At 32.3% G+C, this 22,265-nt stretch overlaps 2 protein-coding genes across 2 annotated transcripts in view; both read right to left on the bottom strand.

Annotated features, from left to right (window-relative positions):
* LOC123695465 overlaps positions 1–4,668 on the bottom strand; it is a 28,245-nt gene extending 23,577 nt beyond the window's left edge. Inside the window, exon 1 of the mRNA XM_045641322.1 lies at positions 4,492–4,668. The gene's annotated coding sequence lies outside the window, so the exon portion shown is untranslated. The remainder of the gene's footprint in view (positions 1–4,491) is intronic.
* A 13,696-nt stretch (positions 4,669–18,364) lies between these two features.
* On the bottom strand, positions 18,365–21,649 carry LOC123695597. Its single transcript, XM_045641497.1, has 5 exons — positions 21,403–21,649; positions 20,594–20,770; positions 19,447–19,566; positions 19,063–19,209; positions 18,365–18,905 (listed from the first exon to the last, which is right to left on the bottom strand). The coding sequence occupies exons 1-5, from the start codon at positions 21,448–21,450 to the stop codon at positions 18,459–18,461; spliced, it is 939 nt and encodes a 312-aa protein (XP_045497453.1). The 5' UTR covers positions 21,451–21,649; the 3' UTR covers positions 18,365–18,458.
* Between the last annotated feature and the right edge of the window lie 616 nt (positions 21,650–22,265).

Genomic DNA, 22,265 nt, shown 5'->3' with positions numbered 1-22,265 from the left:
TTATTAGATCGATCACTACACAGTTAAATGCTCGGCTGAATTAAAATCAATACAAGAAAGTGGATATAAATACACTTCAGTTTAAATGAGATTTTCTTTAAATACTTGTAGGGAAAAGCAAAATAATTAATGCTACATGTAGGTACCTACCGCCAGTAATTTATATAGGTATTACGGTTGTTACTTTTCGCTATTAAGAAAACTTAACCTATTATTTGGATTATAGGCTTATTTTTATGCCAAGCGGAGTTTATACGGGTCTCTAGGTTTAGGTATAAATCTTAAAAGGGTCGTGAATATTGGCCCCTAAATCACTATTAATTAAACCACACTCCAACGATTTATCTAAAACGAAAATCAGACCTTTGACGTTATGTTATTAAGGTCAACTTTACTAAAATATTATTTTTGTATGGAAAATGTATAGTTTTAGCAATAGTTTATTTATAGTTCTGCCTATTATGGTCTAGTGGAGAAAAAATTGCAGATTCTGAGGTTCGAATATGGATTAGGAACATAGGAGCGAAGAAATTTTTTTCTTAAGAAAACAAATTTTTTAAGGATTGTTGCATAAGTTTCCTATTATGCGTAAGAAAAACGTATTATTTATAATATTTAATAAAATAACACTTATGAGTAAGTGATTTTTATTGCATATACCTGCGTGTTTATGATATAATTAGAACAATAAATAAATTACAAAGCAGTGAATAGTGATTTGTATTCCAACCTTTCTCTCAACGATTTTAGCATCGTTAGTCGTTACTAATGAACCGCGATTGTTAAGCTAAAAGCTATGGTATTTACTTAACAATGTATAGCTATGAGTAATAATAATTATTATTACTTTCTTTGTCATGAAGGACATTTAGTGAATCATGTTGAGTGAGTAAGCTAATGCAACTTCTGTAGTGGGAGTCGATTCTTGAGTAATAAAAAGTTACTATATTCTATCGCCTTGTGTATTCTTACTACCTTATGCCTTATTATTAGTATTGTTCAATACAAGCGGATTGTCCCGTCTTCTCCAGGGTTGATAAGATGTAAAAAGTAGAGGCTAAGGATGCTTTTCCACCAATAATGTGCGAATGTAGTAAGGAATGACTTTGTAAAGAACCAATTATATCGCTTCATTTAGTTTGAAATTTGAAGCGTTTAGCGATTTAAGCGATAGTATTGGTTATTCATAAACACATTACTCGCTATCAACCCCTCACATAATATATATTGATGGAAAAGCACCCTAAGCAAAGATTAGGGCTAGCCTAAGTCTGGAATGGAATTTTGTAGATTTCTGTATTGGTGAAAGAAATGACAAAATTCTTATAATACTGAAGTTAAAATAGCAACTAGACAAGTGAGTGGGAGAGAAACTATTTAATATTATATCCAAAATTATCATCAATATATTGGCTGATATCGTGGGACGATTTCTATTAATAGATGAATATTTAATAGATGAATGCTTGTATTTTAACTACCTAAATTTAGAAAATAGCTGTCTTTTTTATTAACCACGTAATTATGTGATAAGGGCGCTCATTAAATTGTTCTCTTTGGTGATTGTTTTTCTTTCAATAATGTTTGGTATTTGGACTTTGGTAAATTTTTGTCCAACACCAACCGATGTAGTTTCTTTACTATTCTTGTACTCATAACGTCACTCAGGTATTTACGAAAATATAATAAAATGAGCGAGTGATTTATCATGAATGTCAACGACAGGTCCGATACCGGTGGGAACCGGTTCGAACCGGTGTTGCGTCAGGGCGCGAAAATTGGAGCATATTTTATCGGTTCTTGTTTCAGTGGTTCCATCAAAAGTTTTAACTTTTTTATTTATGTACACTTTTAGGTAGTGGATAGTCAATTTTAAATTTTATTCTGATAAAGCAAACGTATAATATAAAATTAGTTGAACTAGGTAGGTATATGATGTGTTGAAATGACTACCTACTCATAATTCTTCTCTTTCTGTTGATAGGATTTCGATGAAATTTTGCATATACATGTAATATGTATGTTTAAAATGTAGTCTGAAATCTCAATAAGTACATAAGATAATTTTTCCGTGGTATATGGATAATTTTTGCTTTGCAAGTTAAACCAAGAGCAGAAACTTTGAACTCGTACGTTTATATTTTTCATGCATTAAGTTAAATAGGTTTTTCATGGATTCGAGATTCTTCGACAAGAAACTCAATAGTTACAATTCGAAACGTACAAACTATCTTATAGTACCTCACATCACCAATACAATTCACTTTGACCGACATCTTTGAAAGTCGATAGATCAAAGATCAAAAGATCGAAAAGCCCTTTGGCAGTGTGTATGCATTTTACATCAGTTTTCATTGTAGATCCTTTCACAACTTAAGAAAAAATAAACACTTTCTGTTACGATTTTTCGGTTTAATCACAGCAATAATCTAGAGAAAATTGTATTTAAAATTCGTGGTGTTTTTTTCAAAAATCAACGAATAAAGTGTGAAAAAGGGCTTGGAAACTTTGTTGGAAGTTACTAATCGTAATATTGTGGATTGAAAACGCGAGACATTGGTATGTCTGGTGGTCGAAATTTGCTCTACTCATTTTAATGTAACTTTTTTTTAATGAGGAGGATAAATAAGTAGGATACAGTAGTCGTGATAAACTTCAGAAGGCCGGTGCAAGTTGGTCTTGAATAAAATTAATCCTTTACTTAATATTATGTACATATTTACATATAGAAAATAACTTCGGTTTATTTCCATACGGAAGTGCTGCCTAGCGACTGTTTTAAAATCGTGTAAGAAAATGCAATTTTAGTACAATTTTAATTTTAACAAGATAACCTTGAAACGTGTTCAGATGGTTTGACATTTCTTGGCGTAAACTTTACTCAAACTTTACAATTTATTACTTATTCTTTTTTTATCTGTGCATAGATAACAATCAGAAATTGGCGTGTGCTGTGAAGAAAAATTGGGTAATACCTACTGGGTAATACACATAATTATAATATTCATAAATTATGTTTTTTCTTGTGAATAAATCATTAGCTCCTATGTAGATATAAATATATAATGCGTGTGCGATGCATCTAAGTTTAATTTTGTATAACAAAAAACGTGTCCTATTTTTTCTAATTTTAAGGTAGGTAAGTAAGGTAAACTGTTTTCTCTAAAAATATGGAATGTCGCTCCTATTCCGGTCGCGAAAATATTAAGATTGAACCCCGATTTCCATGGAAACACAACCTCTTCAGCCATTATCTATATACATAGATATAATCAATCTGTAGAAGGGTCAATTCTGAACATTGAAAATATTGAAAAAATAAATAAAAGGGGGTGTTACTGGATCGATACCAAACCCAAATATGTGTTTAAAAAAAATTTTTGTCTGTCTGTCTGTCTGTCTGTCTGTCTGTATGTGAAGGCATCACGTAAGAACTAACGGTTTGATTTCGATGAAACTTGGTATAATAATACCTTATTGTCCTGGGCATAAAATAGGATACTTTTTATCCCAAAAAAATACGTAGAAAAAAAAATCTTAATTTTTCTTAACTTTTCCGCGCGGACGGAGTCGCGGGCGGAAGCTAGTGTCAAAAAAAAAATGTAAAGACAAAACCCCTTACATTCAAGCCTCTCTTATGGTTAGTTAACTTTCTAGACTTAGGGTCAAAGGCCACAGCTTTCTAGTACTTAGCTGTCATCTCGAGATATGTATTATCTTGCTCTCAACGAATTCGTTGAATAACAGGCTATTGTTTCTTTTTTTTAGATATTATGTACATTTCTACACATTATTAATAGATTATGAGGTTTATAAACTATATTTCTTGTATTTTATCCAATTTATCGTTTAGTGGTATTTATATAAAAAATTTCATTATTTTCATTTTTTGTTGGAAAACCTCAAAAGTTTCCGCATTTTGAGATATCCGTATATAAATATGTAAGTAAGTTATTAATAAATATGTGTGATCAAGTGATAGTAATATGAGATAAAGTTTCAATAAAAACCCCAATAGGTAAATATTGTACACGTATTAAATATCGGAAAACAATAATTCGAAAATATTAATATCCTTTCGCCGGGTTCCTAATAAAACTATGACAATAAATCAGTATATTTAATGTTCGTCCCAAACCTTCATAAATCTAAACAAAATAAGGGACTTGTAATTTATAACACACGACTTTGTATTTCACTAACAATCGGAATTGTACCCTTTGGAAGGAAAGTTTCAAAACCTTTCATGGGAAAAAGGTTTTATGACAAGATGTGTGTAAATGTCACGATTGAGTAGTAAATATATTACGATTTATTGCACACTCAAGAGTCTAAGATTGATGTAACATACTAATATATTTCGTCAATTAATTCATTGAATAATTGTATTATTAATTTAAAACTTACTTCTATAATTTTTTTTTAGAGAATGGTTGCAGTAATCACAATCAATACTTTTTATAAGTACATAATTAAAAAAAAAACACTCACCTTGGCTGTTTAAATAGTGAAAAAAAAAAACACAAGAACTGGTCGCGCGCAAATTGACAGCTGTTGTCAAAATTGAAAAACGCGGGCGCGCGGTTTTGATAATTTTGAATTTGGAATTGCTAGTGCCGCGACTGCATTGCGATTCGCGTTGGATGTTTGTAATGAATGGCCGGTAGTGAGGTGCGCGTTGGCTTTGTCGGCTATGGCGGGAGTAATATTTGTTGATGCTTTCGATCGACTTAATTTTAATGGTCGTGCACTGATATAAATATCTAGATGCACTTTTGGACAAAAATGTACGCTGACCTTGTGTGGCTGTGAGGTAAATATCAGTTGAATATTTTTTTTAATAAAAACGTCATAACTGGAAGACGTAGATACTAAAAAATAAGACTTGTTTTACATCGAAGTGTGGATAAAAATTGGAATTGCAAATCCAGTAGTTAATACATCAATGTTTTGAATACTTAATGTTACGGCGCGATTTTATTTTTACTTTCCAAAAGTACAATTAAAAGTTGATACAGAATTGGCTGAAGCCTGGTTAAGGATTACATTAAAATGTAGAGCGTTGCTAACGGTATTTGGTAATTATTTCGTCGAATGATATCGATACGTTGTTTTTGTTTTTATTTGGTGTGTTCATTAGTGTAAGTGTGTTTATTGGAATATCGTATTTAAGTAATAAATATAATGTTTAAAAGCTACAGAATGTGTAGTAATACTGGCATGATTTTAAAACAGCAAATATGCAGTTTCTTGCCGGTTCTTCTCGATAGATACTGCTTTCCGAATCGGTGGTAAATGTTAAAATAGTCTAGCTGTAGTGTTCTAAATGAATAAATAAATGTTTGAGTTTGAGTTTGAGTTTATGTTTATGTTTTTATATACCTAAAACTGCTTGGTGGTACACCGCGATATCTACATATTTTGTATTTGGCTTCTACAATTTACTTTATTATCAAACTAGCGGTCCGCCCCGGCTTCGCCCGTGGTACCTACATGTTTACGTTTTTTTTCATAAGAACCATCCTCGTACTTCAAGGAATAGATTCCGCAGCGCACGCGATGACTTAATTTTTATAAAGGAATTTTTACATTATTGCATTTTTGGTAAGGATCTCTAATTTTCTTTGAAAATGCAATATAGCCTTTGTTGCTCAGTGAAGATGCAGCTTTCAGCTTTCTAACGGTTAAAGAATTTTTGAAATCGGTCCAGTAGTTTATGCGTAAAAAACATACATACATAAATACATAATAACAAACCTTTCCTCTTTATAATATTAGTATAGAAGTTATAGATGATCCTTAGTTCCTAATCAATGAGCAATAGAAAACATAATAATAATATATTGATTGTGTATTTATAGCTTTGATGATTCACAATTATTAATTCAAATTCATATTATACTAGCGGTCCGCCCTGGCTTCGCCCGTGGTACATGTTTACGTTTTCTCTACATAAAAACCATCCTCGTACTTCAAGGAATATAATAAAAAAAGAATTATCGAAATCGGTTCAGCCGTTCTCGAGTTATGCGCTTACCAACACATTTTGCGATTCATTTTTATTCATATTACTAGCGGTCTACCCCGGCTTCGCCCGTGGTACATATTTACGTTTTTTCTACATAAAAACCATCCTCGTACTTCAAGGAATATAATAAAAAAAGAATTATCGAAATCGGTTCAGCCGTTCTCGAGTTATGCGCTTACCAACACATTTTGCGATTCATTTTTATACATATTATAGATATGATCAAATTTGATAGACACTTTTTGTAGATTGCAAACGAAACTAATTATTAGGAGGAGAAATGTACAGTTACCTTAAAACATGGGTTTTTCATATGTAACGGTCAAATCTATGGGGACTTTCCAATATAAAGGAAGTTTCCGTTCCAAAAGTAAGTCGAATAACTGCAGTCGAATTAGCTATTTATTCATTATCTTATGAGGGTTTTTTAACTCACTACATTATTTTAGCGTTCACCAATATTATTTAACATGTCCATTTTCTAATGATTTTCCATATGCCTGTTGGTTAGTGAAAAATGTATTTATTAATAAAAAAGACAATTTAGGGCCGATTTTTCAATGCTTGGATAAAACTTATTCGTCGAATAAAACGTATTCTAATTTACAGTACGTATTTGACAGTTTACGTGACTTTTAATATTATCGTGTAATACTTTATTGGACGGATAAGTTTTATCCAAGCATTGAAAAATCGGCCCTTAAATAATTATGACGCTCTCACGTCTCGCAATGTTTTTTAAGACTTGTCAAATAAGAAACAAAACTGGTACAGCTTAATGAAATTTATATACATTTGCACAATTTATTGTCTATTACTTAAAATAAATAAATAAATAATAAGTATCAAATAATGTAATTCGCTCTATAAATGTTTAACAGTGCATAGATTCGCGCTGAAACAAGCTGACATTTGTAACAAATCTGCTGCGACTTATTAGTTACATTTGAAACTAAATAATGTAGTGCCACAGAATAAATAATAGTAGCTAAACGCTACAGAACGGACACTCTCCGCCTCCCGCCAAAATTAAACACTTACCTCACCCCGCACGATCAGACATAAAATGGTCCATATTTTTCTACAGGGACGATACGCAACGAAGATTGACAACATTAATCAAATTGACTTAAATTAATTTTATTATTTTGGATTTGTGATTATCGTTTTTCGTAGAAAATAGTTAGATATTGTGCTGTTTGCGGATGTATTTCATCAGAAAAACGCGAATTTTTTTTACGCTAGTCACAAATGTGCCAACCATAAAGCGTTAACACACACATTTGCAGTCTCTACAGTGTGACTGTCAAAACGATAATTTTGTATGGAGTGTCCGGGGTGTGGTAGTGCTTTATAACTAAATAATCTATGACATTACTATGGGTATTGTATTACATTGGTTTGGAATGATTAAAGTTTACAGATTGTTCTGCCAAATTTTATACATACCCTTTCTGCCGTTTTTGCGTGTAAGGTACGGACTAATTTAAAGGAAATTATCTACATCCAGTATCTTTACATATTAGATGCTGATGAAGTAGATAGATAAATTTATTAGATACATATTCAAAAAGATAATTCACATGCATCCAAATTAAATAAGATTTATTTTGTCTATTAATTTATTTTGTAAGTCCATCTCCATGTTATTTACCCATAAAACCTAAGTCTAGACTAAGTTCCCACGTTCCTCGATGCAATTCTAGTGTAATGTCAGAGGTAGGTACATGTTTTTTTACACGGCTTGCCCTGTAAAGTTAATGTATGGGAACTTAGGTATGAAAAATATAAAAAAAAGACGTGTGGCACTCGGGGACTGTCGTGGTAAAGCTATTGCATAGCATGCCTTCAAGCCACACCTCCGTGCCCGTCGGAGTGGGGAGCGTGAGGTTTTTTCGTTACCGAATTTCTCGATTCGGTCCCCGCGCTCAAGGCCCGCGATAGAAGCTATGCAGTAGCTTAAAAACAAAGCGGGAGGGATGAAGGGATTTATGCAAATAACGTTATTAAAATAAAGGCGAAAATAACAATGCAAGCAAGGATTATAATGAGAAAAGAAAGAAAAAGAGAAAGAAAGGACCATTTTTTTAACACACACACTCAAGATACACACACCGACAACCCACTATACACATGAACAGTACATATAACGATAGAGCATATATCTTCTAGTATCAAAGTTTAAACCTAAACTTCTTTGGAATTTTAATCTTCCCTGTTAAGATTCCACGTATCTTCGATCGTGTGCATTTCAGTTTGGATTCCATCCAATACGAAGAGTTACCTACAGGCCATTATAAATTTGTTTGTACATTGTATTTACTAATTACCAACGCTTTCAAAAGAGGTGAATAATTAATATATTTGATTATTAAAGATCAGTAGATATCTGTTAATGGAATTTTAGAATATTCTGTGTTTTTTTTATATTTCTGGTTACGTATTATAGTATTTTCAGTCAGTTTTGTAAATTCTATTGGACTATCTGCAACTTACTGATCTTATATTCTTTCGTAAATTACTAATTATAAACAAACAAATTCACAAAGTTTATTAATGTTCACTCTAAAAAATATTAGCATAGAGTCAGGTTTTATATTTTACGAATTCGTTTTACTTTTATCATCATCATCATCATCAGCCAACACGTTCCCACTAGTGGGACACGGGCTTCCTATGAGAGTACAGGCCATAATCCACCACGCTGGCCAAGTGCGGGTTGGCGGATGTCACATGTCGTCGAACTTTTGATTCACATGTCGGTTTCCTCACGATTACTTTTATGTGAGAAGATTAAAAAAAAATAGATTAATAATTATAACGAAAAGTAATTAATTAAATTATAGTTCACATTAAATGATTTATTAGTACATTTCAAACTAATGTTACATGTAATACTGTGAGATTCTCACAATAAATCAATATCTATGTGATCAATGAACATGTTTATTGAGCTTTTAATACATGTTCATCTTAACAGATAATATACTGGAAATATATTATGTTATTATAGTATTCATTTGTTTACATAAATCTTAATAAAATTCACATGTAGTATTAAAATTACTTTCGAACGAGCATATAAATTTTTTTAAATACTTTGTATTTTTATTACAACAAGGTTCGTAACGAAAATTATTTGTATGCTCTACAATAAACACTGCACTATAGACTATAGAATAGATATATAGTATAGTTAGCTTTTCAAGAAAGATTACAATGTTTTTAGTTTTTACTAATTTGAGAAACTATTACTTAATTTGCTTTTTTTGTGTAGTGTTTTCGATGTTAACCAGAAATGAAATGAAAGAAACCAGAAAATGCGTAAATATAAATTTGCATGTAACATAGGTATTATGAAGTTACAAGAATATTATATACTTAGGTACTTAGGTTTTTACCATTATTTTTTTATTAATTTACCTTCTTGAAAACAGTTTGATAAGAAAGCGAATTCCTTGTAATATCCAGACCTATAAATAGCGAAAATTTGCTCTTTCTTATCTCTCAATAAAAGGGCATACGTTCTATAATATTATGCTTGAAAAGTATAATATTTTCTGTATTTTTCGTGTATAAATGGGCCAAATGTCGGTCTCACGTCCCAAAAATTTACATATTTTGGTGCCTTATGTTACATTTCTAGGGATAACCTGTATACATTTATATAAACATAAACCTTAAAATTTATTTTGAAAGGCGCTGAATTATTTGTTTGTACATTATTTACTATAATATGTAAACGAGGTAGGATTTGAGTGTTTGTGAGTTTGTAAAATAGATTTTCACATTATAAAGTAAAGAATTATCTGATTTTAAATATTCTATAGGATTAGAGAATTAGTGGAGAGTACATTTATCTTAATATTTTTTATCCTTGCAACTTTAAATATTTATTTTAACCTAGTTCGAATTCTTCCCATAACATTTTTTCCGCCCTTTTTTGCAGTGTGTTTGCTGTCAGCTGTGCTTAATATTAGGTAGTATTTAGGTACTTAGGTCCTAATATTTTCATAATTTACTAAATGACCACTAAAACAGAATTAACATACAAATTAGAACCAGCAAATAAACAATTTGATGCAACGCAGCCATAATTTCCTAGGCACGAAACCTTTGTACTATAATGAAATCCATTTAAGCGGTTATGTCTAAAGGTCCTAACCTTTATGCTATTCTCACGGCTATAAAAATTTATAATGTCACTGTTACTATTCAATGCTGTGTTTTCTGATAAATAACCAACAAAAATTGATCGTATTTTACATACAATTTTGTGCATTGTCAATTTTATATGCGTTTAAACCTGATTTATGTATTATTGTTTATTTGAAGATTTATTTTTCTTTCTTTCTGCAGTTATTTCCATTTTATCAATGTTTCTTTCCATACAAAATAAGGTAAAGGCTCCTAATACGGCGGTAGTCAAAATCGCTTCCTAATACGGTGGTATTTCTATTTTCGAGTTTTATTCCTGTTTTATAAATTTTAAGTACACCAAAACGTAAGCTATTTATTCCAAATTTATTACTCCATGACTTAACTAACGTTTGCAAGTATAGCACATAGACAACACAACAAGATCAATCAATCTGTGTAATGGCATCGACATGAGAGGTGTTTCCATACAAACGCGAAACAACAAAAGTAAGTACACTAATATTTATAAACTAAGTTTTTCGTATTAATAAACCGTTCAAGTTTGTGTATGTATTGTTTATTACATTTTCCTACTATTACACTCACTATTTAAATAGCTTGTTTCATATTTGTAAGTCATTTTCCACCCAAAAAATAAGAAATAAAATACCGCCGTAATACGATACAGATTTTATAGATTAATCCTAATACGGTGGCATAACTCCGAAATAGGAAAAATACTGGGCATGTTTAATTGTTTATAACTTTCATTTTATTTACTTATTGAATTAATTCCAAGATTAGTTGAAATATTTATTAATCTGATAAATTAGAAACCATATTCTGCGGTATGTGTTCTTAATTAGAAATCCAGTTAAATATGAAAACGGTTGAGTACAAAATGTTTGTTTCTTAGAAGGGGTAAAAATAGGAAGGTGTATTTTAATGTATCACAAATCATTTATTTTGTATAACTGTTGATTCGAGTTTGACACATCTGAGCCAAAAAACTGTTATCATTTGATTAAGCATTTACATTCTCTTGTTTATCGAATTTTTGATGGGTCAGAATTAGGATTATTAAAAACACGAGTAGTTTTCCTATTACGGTGGTAGATATTTCCAGGTAACTCTGTATTAGGTTATATGATCTCCTATTACGGCCCTAATATAATATAACTTAAAATTACCAGATTTAGGGTTGCGTAAATAAATAAGAAGTGTTGTGTCTTTTTTTGTAGATTCTTAAAATAAGAATAGATATGCGTGTTTTTTTTTCGATAAAACTAAAAGCATAAATGAAACACATTAAAAGTGAATCAACGTAATCAAACCAATGGTCAATGAATAAAAAACTTACAATTTACTTTACTAACACATTCCTATTATTTAACAAATATTATTTGTACGGAACTTCAATGAATATAATTTCTGACCCTCCGTATTAGGAGCCGCCTACCGCAGTATTAGGCTCTGACCAAAATCATACCTCCGTATTAGGGAAAATCGACCTGACTATTTAAATATTTTTTTAAAATAAGAAATATCATGAAAATAAACATAGACTCAACAGCAATACAAAATTTAAGTTCCACTTTTAACGATAAAGTGGTTTGGCACCTTTAGAAAGACTTACAAATGCTTATTTTTGATACTTACTTTCAAATGTTGCGAAATACCTCCGTATTAGGTGCTTTTACCTTATATGTTAATCTGAATAAACTGCTGAGCAATAAGTGAATATTTGCCCATATGTCTTACTTAAATTAATTATTGAACTTAGTCTTATTTTATAGTGTTATAAAGATTCAGATTATGATTCATACTTTATTTATTAAAATTCGCAAAATGGACTATGGACGGGGAAGTAAAATGGTGATAAGTATCTATTAGATTTAATAGAGGACATTATATTTTGGAGGCTGGAAAAAAAGTGTTACCTGTGCATTTTGATAAGTTTTTGTATAATTATCAAATCCACCCACATATATATTTTATTATATTTTATTATATATATTGAATTATAAAATAACTCATCCTTTTATTCTTTAAGATTTTATGTACCTAAGTACATTTCGAATGTAAGTAGACTACGCTATGGAGACACTATTAATGTTAATCCCCATTGATATTGATACCTCGTGGGTATAGATGTATGGATGTATGGTGCATGACCATCAAGAAACGTCTGCACGTTTGCCTTTCTATGAGACAAAGGTAAACTGCATCATTTGTGTCTGGCTAGATCCTAGATAGGTCTTAATCAGCACATTCTTATGTTAATCCATTATCTGGAATGAAAGAAAATTTTTCTTCACGATCTATAGCGAATATTATCGTGATAGTTACTTCCAGAGGGACTTATGAAAATGTTCAGTGAAAAGTGAATTTTTTCTAGTGTCTGACTGCAAATAAATATGTATACTGTATAGGTACCTACCTACTATTCCTACGCAACTTCATGTTCCCAAAAGGATATTTTACCATTATATGAAACTTTTCTTTGATGCTCCACTCATGTTGCAGCTTGATTTTATATAGCCTTCAATAAATGAAATAAGCAAAACTTTTTAATTCGGATAAGCTAAGAAAAGCGGATTACGGAATTAATCAAGTGCCAATTAAGTCCCTAAAATAGATTTAATCCTTTTTTAGACAGATTAATAAATAGACGTAAGTTAGAGTACCAAATTTTTCCTCATAGATTTTAGTATAGCAACAATTTGCCATATAATATATATTTCCTTACCTTGGCTTAAGGTACAATAGGATCCGATAGATCGTAAGGTCCTGGGGTCGATGTTTCGGACCCGTTCGGATGGTGCGATAGTGTCGTCACGGATGTTCGTGTACTTTGAATAAGGCAGGTTATCAACGGACGGGGAAAAGTACCGTTTTAGGAATTGTGATGCATGATATCATACGATAATTGACATTTTTAACAGTATAGTTTAGGATGATATTTAATGTGGTTAAACGAGGCATTAACTAATGATTGTGGGAAAAACACATGCTAACAATTGTATTATATGCTATAGCATATTATAAACTAATTATTAGTTATTTATTTATTTATTTCATAACAACAAGTAATTAACAGGTGTAAAACCCAAAGCATTACATGTTTAGTTTAAAATAAAATATTAAAATAGGATAAGTTTACAATTTTCATTAATTATCGACTTAAGAATTTAAAAACATTCGATTTATACGTATTTAAGGACGTATTAAATAAATCTGTCTCGGGTAGCAGAGCGAGCAAGTCGTTTACCAATTTTACCGAGCGCACTAAGGGGGCGTTACGGCCAGACACAGTTCTTACACCTTGCTGGACGGCAAGGAAATCACGACCCCGACGTAGTCCCAACCTAGAAGGAGCCGCTACACTATAAATGAACTTTGGAGGAATTTTAAAAGAAATTCGTTCAAGACTAAATGGGTTATCTATACCACCATTTAGCACCTGATAAACGTGTACTAGTAAAATGTATTTTCGCCTCGATTCCAGACTGAAAAAGCCTGTCATACCGTACACATACAGAGATGGGTACATGTATGGATAGTATCCATACATCTGTCTAAATACATATCTACAAAACTTCTTTTGGATTTTTTCTAACATAAGGATATATTTTTTTTCATGTGAATCCCAGATAATACAATTATATTCTAAGCAACTTCGAACGTATGCCTGGTAAAGAGAAATAGTACATTTTATGTCAGAAAAATTATTGCCAGTTCGAATTATAAAACCGAGCGTTTTAAAAGACTTATTGCATATATTAACGATATGCTCCTTAAATTGTAACCGAGAAGAAAAAGTAACTCCTAGATCTTTAATTGTTGTAACGCGCTGTAGACACTGTCCACCTAAATAATATGTGTAATCGATTGGCGTTCGAGACCTCGAGTAGCTCATTATTTTGCATTTACCAATATTAAAATATAAGCGGTTTTCTACACCCCATTCCAAAACAGACTCAATGTCACGCTGCAAAGCCTGGTATTGGGTATGATTATTTACTCCCATATAAATTTTGAGGTCATCTGCGAACATTAAGCACTGAGCGCTGCTAACAACATTCGGTAAATCATTAATTAAAATTAAAAACTGGGTCGGTCCCAGTGTCGATCCTTGACTTATTCCTGATTTAGTGGAATAAATATGTGACTTATGATTACCAATTTGAACATATTGCAAACGATCTTTTAAATAATTCGCAAAAAATTGCAAAAGTTTAGGACAGAACCCGAATGAGGCAAGTTTGTTTAAAAGGATATCGTTATCTATTTTGTCGAAAGCTTTTTGGAAATCAAAATAAGCGACGTCTACCTGCTGGTTTTCATCCAGGCATGTATTGACATAAGTAACAAAATTTAAATGATTAGTTACAGTTGACCGCTTAGACCTAAACCCATGCTGACAATCACTTAAGTAAGTACCGATCTGATTTTTGATGCGATTATCTACCAGCATCTCAAATAATTTTCCAAATGTTGAGAGAACAGCAATTGGTCTATGATTTGTTACATCACAATTATTGCTATCTTTTGCTACGGGCGTGACGCGAGAAACTTTCCATGCGGTAGGATAGACATTATTTTGCATAGACAAATTAAATAAATACAACAACGGTTTTACAAATATAGATATACAATCCTTTATCAAAAAAGGTGGAACACCATCTGGACCGGTAGATGAATGTGGCTTTAACCGTCTAGCTGCTTTGTATAAATCTTTAGATATGAATTCATCTATACTCACATGTAAAGAACTATTACTTTCTGAATGGAAATGTTTCCCAGCTTCCTCAGCATTTAACCTCGGAGTGTCTTTTAAAAATACTGAACTAAAGTAATCTGCAAATGAATCAACAGCATTTTGCCCTATGAGAGATTGTCCGTTATAACTATATGCAGCAGTACCGTGTCTATTTTGTCGAAGTTCCTTTACAAATTTCCAAAAATACGCCGGATTTTTACGAATACTAGAACTAACCCTATGAGTATAGTTTTTGTACGCCTCATCTATCTGTTTTTTAACCAAAGTTCGGTAATATTTAAATAATTCAAAGCTAGTCAAATCACCACTAATTTTATATTGCTTGTGTTGGAAGTGCTTATTTTTTATATTAGATATTAAGTCAGATGTAAACCATACTGGATATATATATAACGGCTCAGCGGCTTATTATAATTTTTAAGCGGTACACAGAAATTTAGACATTCACTTAGCTTTGTATAAAAATATTCGACTGCTTTATTCACGTCTGAAATAAGATAAAGAGCGCTCCAATCAATATTTTCAAGCATGGAGTATAACACGTTCATATCAGCTTTACGGAAGTTCCAATTTTGAACGAATTGTAATGCGGAACAATTAAGTGGTTGCGATTCCTTCTGAGAGCGAACTAGCACATTACTCCGGCGCCACTTTACTGTAATTTCTAGCGGGGGATGGTGGTTGTCAATGGGAACTAACGGTAAGACATCACCAGATACTGACACGCTCTGTACGGGCATACTGCTTAGTACTAAGTCCAACATTCGGCCAGATTTATTTAACACGTTATTACGTTGACTAAGTTTACAAAATGATATAAAATTATTAAAGTGCTCATTAGAGTTATTACTTAAAGAGTATAAATTAAAATCGCCTAAAAGTAATACATCTAATGACGAATATTTATAGATTACATTTTCTATGACATTTAACACATTTATAAATTGTTCGTCACTATAGCTTGGAGGAATATACGTAACAATACACAGAAATTTAAAGTTTTTGTATGAGATTAGTGCTAATATTATTTCTTTGTCGTTCGAAAGTCCCGTTACATCATAAATACGTTTAACTTTATACTCACTACGAATAGCCAGTAATACACCGCCGTATCCTACATCGTTCACACGATCCTTCCTTAAAACTACAAAATTAGATGGAAATAGTTCGGAATCGTAGAAGGATTTAATTAGAAAAGTTTCAGTTACCGCGAAAATATCACAAGATGCACCACACACAGATTTTTTAAATTCAGCCGATTTACTACGTAATCCCCTACAGTTTTGATATATAATCACTATGTTATTATATTTATGAGTCACTGCTTGGCTTACGAAAATTATTACGCCACGGCTTTATGCATACATCTTCAGGCCATTTGCTAACATCAATGAACAAACGGGATTGTTTAGCGAGAACACCAACTTTAAATGAAGCGTAGTTACCTCTCGATTTTAACGCTTCCACGGTACAGTTATCGATGCTACAAGCGTTGTTTATATGCTCAGTAATTTTATCAGCTAGCGTACCTTCCTTCACATAGTATAAGTGATAATATATCCATCGTTCTGAAGCCTCAATAAGTGAATTACCGGGCGCCGCGCTTCCGCGTATTACATTCTTACGTTTGTTTTTAACTTGAATCCAGTGATCAGCTGGTTGCATCGAACCCGTCGCGTCATCGCCCGTGGTAATGTTCGACATAGGTGCGAGCGAGTTATTATCCGCTGACACGCATTCGTCCTCACTCGCACTCGCAACCGTGCGAGGTGCTGCCTTCCGTTGCGTATCTTCGTGTTTCTTACGATTCACGTTGACGCTGGTAACCAATGGAACGCGCTGCCGAGCCGCACGGATTGGTCGATTCACTAACAGCAGCGCATTGCTATCTTCTAGCTCGGGGGTATTTGAAGATGCTGCCCGTTGCTTTGACAATTTTGATATTGTATCCACTTGAGATTGAATCAAGTTATTTTGTTTAATTACAATAACCTCCAGCGAATCCACTTTTTTAGTAAGCTCCAGAATTGATTTTTGCAAACCCTGGACTAATTTTTCCAACTTGGAGTTCGACATATTCACTATAGTTGAATTAAATGTACGGAGCACAATGTAGCACGTTAACGTTAACGGTAACGGTTAAATAAAAAAAAGTTATTGAGCTAATAATTAGTTTTCGTCTGTACAGTGCTATACCTTTTCTCTTCAACAATACTCTTATTTAATTGATGCATCAGTTAATTAAGAAAAATATTAATGAAACAGTAAATTAATAAAAAAAATTACAATATTCATTTTTTGTATTTTCTCTCTTCCATCTTGCAACTGTCCACTATATCGAATGTTACTTACATGCATGCTTTCAAATAACATTCTATATCTACGTTTTTTATTACGAACATGATTTGGAACACAAAAACGCCGCGTTACAAACGCCGGGATATTTAACACCTATTTAACATGTAAAGGTCAAGCTAGCGTGATATTTAGATACTGAGATTCGGATATAACGGTAATGTTAAATAACAACGGCTTATTGTTTTGTTCTTGTCTATTTTTAACTCGGTTAAAGGTTCTGTTTTGGTTTGAAGTCGTGATGGTGCAGCGGCTAAATACTATAACGATAGTTCAGAAATATTTGAGTAAGGAATTAGTTTGAAAAATGAATCACACAATATCCTGTAATAACCATTAAAAAGATGAATTTTTCCACACAAATGAAGTAGTAATTAACTAACGTATTTCAGGAATTCTTTTTATTTTTTAAAACTGTAAGAAAATATTTGCATCCATCGTTTTGCCGAATTTTGAATTCAAAAAATTCTAATCGTTTGGCTCCAATAGACCTCGTCTGGAAAGACCCTCGAAGCGCTCAAAAACAGTCAAAAAGTATGTTATTGCTGTAGGTTGATGACTATGCATCAAAAGGTGCAAAACAGAGCTGGGAACCAATTTAGAAGTTCATACAAATGGGCGCCATTGAACCGACAAATGTAGAAAGGATGTACGAAAAGTGAATTATTCGTCAAAGTCACTTTCAATTGGAGTCAGCTATCGATTCTGCTCACCTTTCATTTAACTTATAGCAAGCATCCTTTTGTGGAACGTTGCTATGCATCTTTTGAAAGGCGTTGTCGTTTGGAGTCAAAATATCAATTTGTTAGAGAATAGAGATGTGTCATGGATGTAAAATGTATGGAAGGACTTTGTTATAGGTTTATGTCATATTTGGATGGTTTTATTATCAACGGATTGTCTCTTTAGGAGATTTTTTTTATATTTAATTTTTAATATTTGCTAGCAACATCTTTTTGTCAGATTAAAATTATCAATTTTTCAGTACTAATCTGTAAATAAAATATTATTCTTTTCATTTATGTTTTGCGGGTTAAAACAATAAAACAAATTCAAAATTAACATAAATGCTTAACTTTATTTATAACCTAATTTAATGCTCTTTAATGCTATACAACTCTTAATTCCATACAAATATATTTATTAGAAACTTTACCAAAAATCACTATCAGTTTCAAACGAATTGGGCAGATCATTCGCAGTGGGCGTCTCATCAATTGTTTCGTAATTGGATAAATCGAATTTATCAGCTAAGAAAGTATCAGCTGGATACGTGACCGGTTTATCCGTAGAAAAGAACGCTTCCATTCTGCTCATTGTTGATTTTTGTGTTGTGTCAACAGCGACGGTAGTTGTTTCATCGTCTTTAATCATGTCATCAAATTTGACGATTGCCTCATCTTTTTCAGGTTTAGGACGACAGAAGCCTTCATTGAACACCCAACCGTGAGGACAGATGAAGATTTGCGGGGTGAGAGACCCTTGCTTCGAAAGACAGACGTAATAGTGATTAGGGCTGGTTGATAGAGAACCTGCTTGGCCGACTTTAGAACAAGGTGGGACGGGTTTGCTGGTGCATTGACCGTTGGGAAGAAGGACCTGGAAAACAATATATTGACATTAAACAAAATAATCATACCTTCAAAACAATAAGTACCTATCATTTTTTAAATCCAATTCATAGATGTTGTCTTTAAAACATTTAAAACTGAATTATATGCATACAGGAGTGAAATACAAAGAATAATAAACTTACCGAACACTGTGCAGTTTGTGGATCGTAAGCATAATGTCTGGGACACAAGGCGACTCTGTGGTCTGCTGGTCTACCGTCTGGCAAACCTTCTGGTGGAGAACAGAGGTGGAACTTCCTACAGTCGAATGCGTCAGGGAAGATTCCCACCTAAAAGCAAGTAACTTAATCACTTCTGAACCTTTATTTAGTGAAGTGTATCAAGATATTATACGTCAATTGAATGATGAATCGAATACTGTCTATATTTTTCACAAAAATAAACTTAAAATAATGAATAATTGAATAAAAAATATTTTTTACATTTTTTTTTCAGTTTTGCCAGTAGTTAAATCACTTCTATACTATAGCTACATTATGGTACAGTAGACATTTCTATAATCTTACCTGTTCACAAGTATGCTGATACTTCTGTGTGACGACATCACACTCTGGCACGGCTTCCGAGCTACACTTCTTCAAATGAGCGTTGCAAGTCTGATCTCCAGGGCATTGGTGTAGTGGCACCTAAAAATTAATGCATACAACTGAATTATAAATATTTTTTAAGGATACAAAAAATCACGAGACGATATAAAAACATACGCTTTTTGTTGTATCGTGGTGATAGCTAATCTCTCGGCTCTCAATTCAACAAACGTATTGTAAATTGTAATAAAAGTAGCTTCAGCTCGCGATTTGATTTCTACCATTGGTTAGTCTATGCAATTAGAAACAAAGATCACAATAACACTAATATGATCTATCTTTGTTCCAAATTTCATCCATCTAACTAATAGCAAACATCCATTCATCATCAGATACTTTCGTATTTGTAAAAGTTCGCTTATAGGATTTATTCGCGTTTATTTAAATAAAATATCCTTAGTAAGTACATCGATTTGATTATCACATCCGTACTTGTTTTAATACATAATGTTCTAGATGTTTCTTTAAACAGTATCTGGCAAACCTATATACTTAGAAGTTATGACTCAAATAAAGATATTGTTTACATTCAATCATATCTAATGCCATAACGTGACCTATTTTGGATTGAATGAACTATTAATTAATATGGGAATAAGTTGTTTATGTTGTTTTATGATTCAGTCATATGAATTTTTACATTGCATAGACCAACGTATAAATAAGATTTAAAAAGGAAGAAGCAGATTATTCTTAGATTTCCTCGCCTCTAGAGAAATACCATATCTGAACTTACTACAAGATTAGAAGAAAATTGAATATCTCAGAAGATTTTCCTTTGAAAGAATTACATATTATAACTCTTGTTAGGAAGAAATGAAATACGAGAGCAAAACACGGTTATGAGGATCACATTGTGTTCTCTGTACAATCACTATGTAAAACAGAGTCGCTTTCCGCCGTCTGTGTGTTTGTATGTATAGATCTTTATAATTACGCAACAGATTTTGATGTTTTTTAACAGATAGAGAAGAAGGTTTTAGTATATAATTTATTAGGTTTTAGACAAAGCGGGTGAAACCGCGAGTTTTTCCATTAACTCATTTTGGCATTAACAAGAAAATACCTTAAGCCATCCCACTGGCAGAGCGACACACGTGATAGCATGGGTGCAGTTCTGGCAAGTCATGCCAGACTCCCGGCATATACCTTCCACGTCCACCTCTCCGTTACCCAACGACCTGCCGAGAGGTACACCAGCCATTCTGTTGCCTGATATAACTCCCCCTAGATCGATGGCAGACTGAAATTATAGAGAATTAGTTGTGCTGATGAGCAATATTAGGTTAAAACAATAATGAAAGCGTAATTGAAGTGAATAAATAATAAATATTTGTTTTTCATAGAATAGAAAAATAAAATGGATAGTTAGGAGTGACATAGATGGAACATTTCCTAGAAAAGAAAGCTGTTTAAGAATTAAAATATAACATAATGTTAGTTGTTGAAGTGGTTAAAACAGAAAATATAACAGATTGTTGTCCTATTATTTATTTCGATGCTTTATGAAGGTATAGCTTTTTTACACGCTTTATATTAGCTTCACCTGTATGTTTTTATGTTTGTAACCGACTTCTTTGGGCGCGATTTCGTTCAAACTTTGTAGATTTATTGAGGACCGATGACAATACACTAATTTGATAAAATTTTCTATTTTTTAGTTCGGTTTTCTATAAAAAGCGTGTTTTTTAGTTTTTTTAAACTATTATTATTATTGTACATGTAATATGCAGGTTCTAATATTACAATTAATTTTACGTGATATTATGATGAAAGGCTTGGAAGTGATTTTTCTTCAAAGTGGAGTAAAATTAATGGAGATTTTACATTCAGGCGTCTATTGAACCCAGGATATATAACTTAATATACACTTACCATACTGCCAATCACAAAAATCGAAAGAAATAATATTTTAAGCCACATTTTGGACAAATTCGGTCGCTCCAGATAAAGTTCGTAACACGTTTGAGTAGTAAATTTTGGAAGGCCGGTAATCTTTGACCTCTTATCTTATTCGATTGCGCAGTATAAAATGAAAATAAAAATATCTTCCGTAGTCATTAATGTAGAAATAAAAAGTTCCCTTAGATTCATTTTTGATAAAACTAAATGACTCTTACTTGTTCCATCGTAGTTTACAATGATTAAAATCAAACTCCAAAACTTATTTATTTTTTTTCAAAAGAAATATTATAATATTTATGCATGGAATAATTGTTTGGTCATGTTACATGATAAATATAATAATTAGTTAAAAATCTGGTGATAAATATCTGTATAGCGTTGTTCAGTAAGGATTAAATGATTAAGGTATAATAGCTCATGTCTTTTCCTCTTATATCAGCTGTTCGATCCAGTTAATCCGATATCTTATAATATAAAAATGAATCCCAAAATGTGTTGGTAAGCGCATAACTTGAAAACGGCTTAACCGATTTCGTTAATTCTTTTTTTATAATATTACTTGAAGTTCGAGGATGGTTCTTATGTAGAGAAAACGTGAATATGTACCACTGGCGAAGCCGGGGCGGACCGCTAGTACATCATAATAATAGCATTGGAAATGGAACATATTTTGCAATAACTTAAATTTTTAACGCCTCACGAAAAATGAAAGCAAATACGCTGATGGAAATTAAATGAAGTAATTTCCGCAGGCGTGAAAAATCAACGAAATTTCCCACATTTTTCGTGTTCATCAAATTCCGCAACGCAGCCAATGGTCCATACAAGATCTT

The sequence above is a fragment of the Colias croceus genome, chromosome 11 (assembly GCF_905220415.1).
Source record: "Colias croceus chromosome 11, ilColCroc2.1".
In the NCBI taxonomy this organism is placed as follows: Eukaryota; Metazoa; Arthropoda; class Insecta; order Lepidoptera; family Pieridae; genus Colias; species Colias croceus.
The sequence above is the reverse complement of the archived record's forward strand: the minus strand, read 5'-3'. Positions and strand labels throughout refer to the sequence as shown.

Excerpts from the sequence above, each read along its gene's own strand:
- LOC123695597 (XM_045641497.1), bottom strand. The coding sequence starts at position 21,450 with ATGTGGCTTAAAATATTATTTCTTTCGATTTTTGTGATTGGCAGTATG. Across the intron at positions 20,771-21,402 it reads TTTTTGTGATTGGCAGTATG|TCTGCCATCGATCTAGGGGG; the intron begins GTAAGTGTATAT and ends CTATAATTTCAG. Across the intron at positions 18,906-19,062 it reads CACAAACTGCACAGTGTTCG|GTCCTTCTTCCCAACGGTCA; the intron begins GTAAGTTTATTA and ends ATTGTTTTCCAG.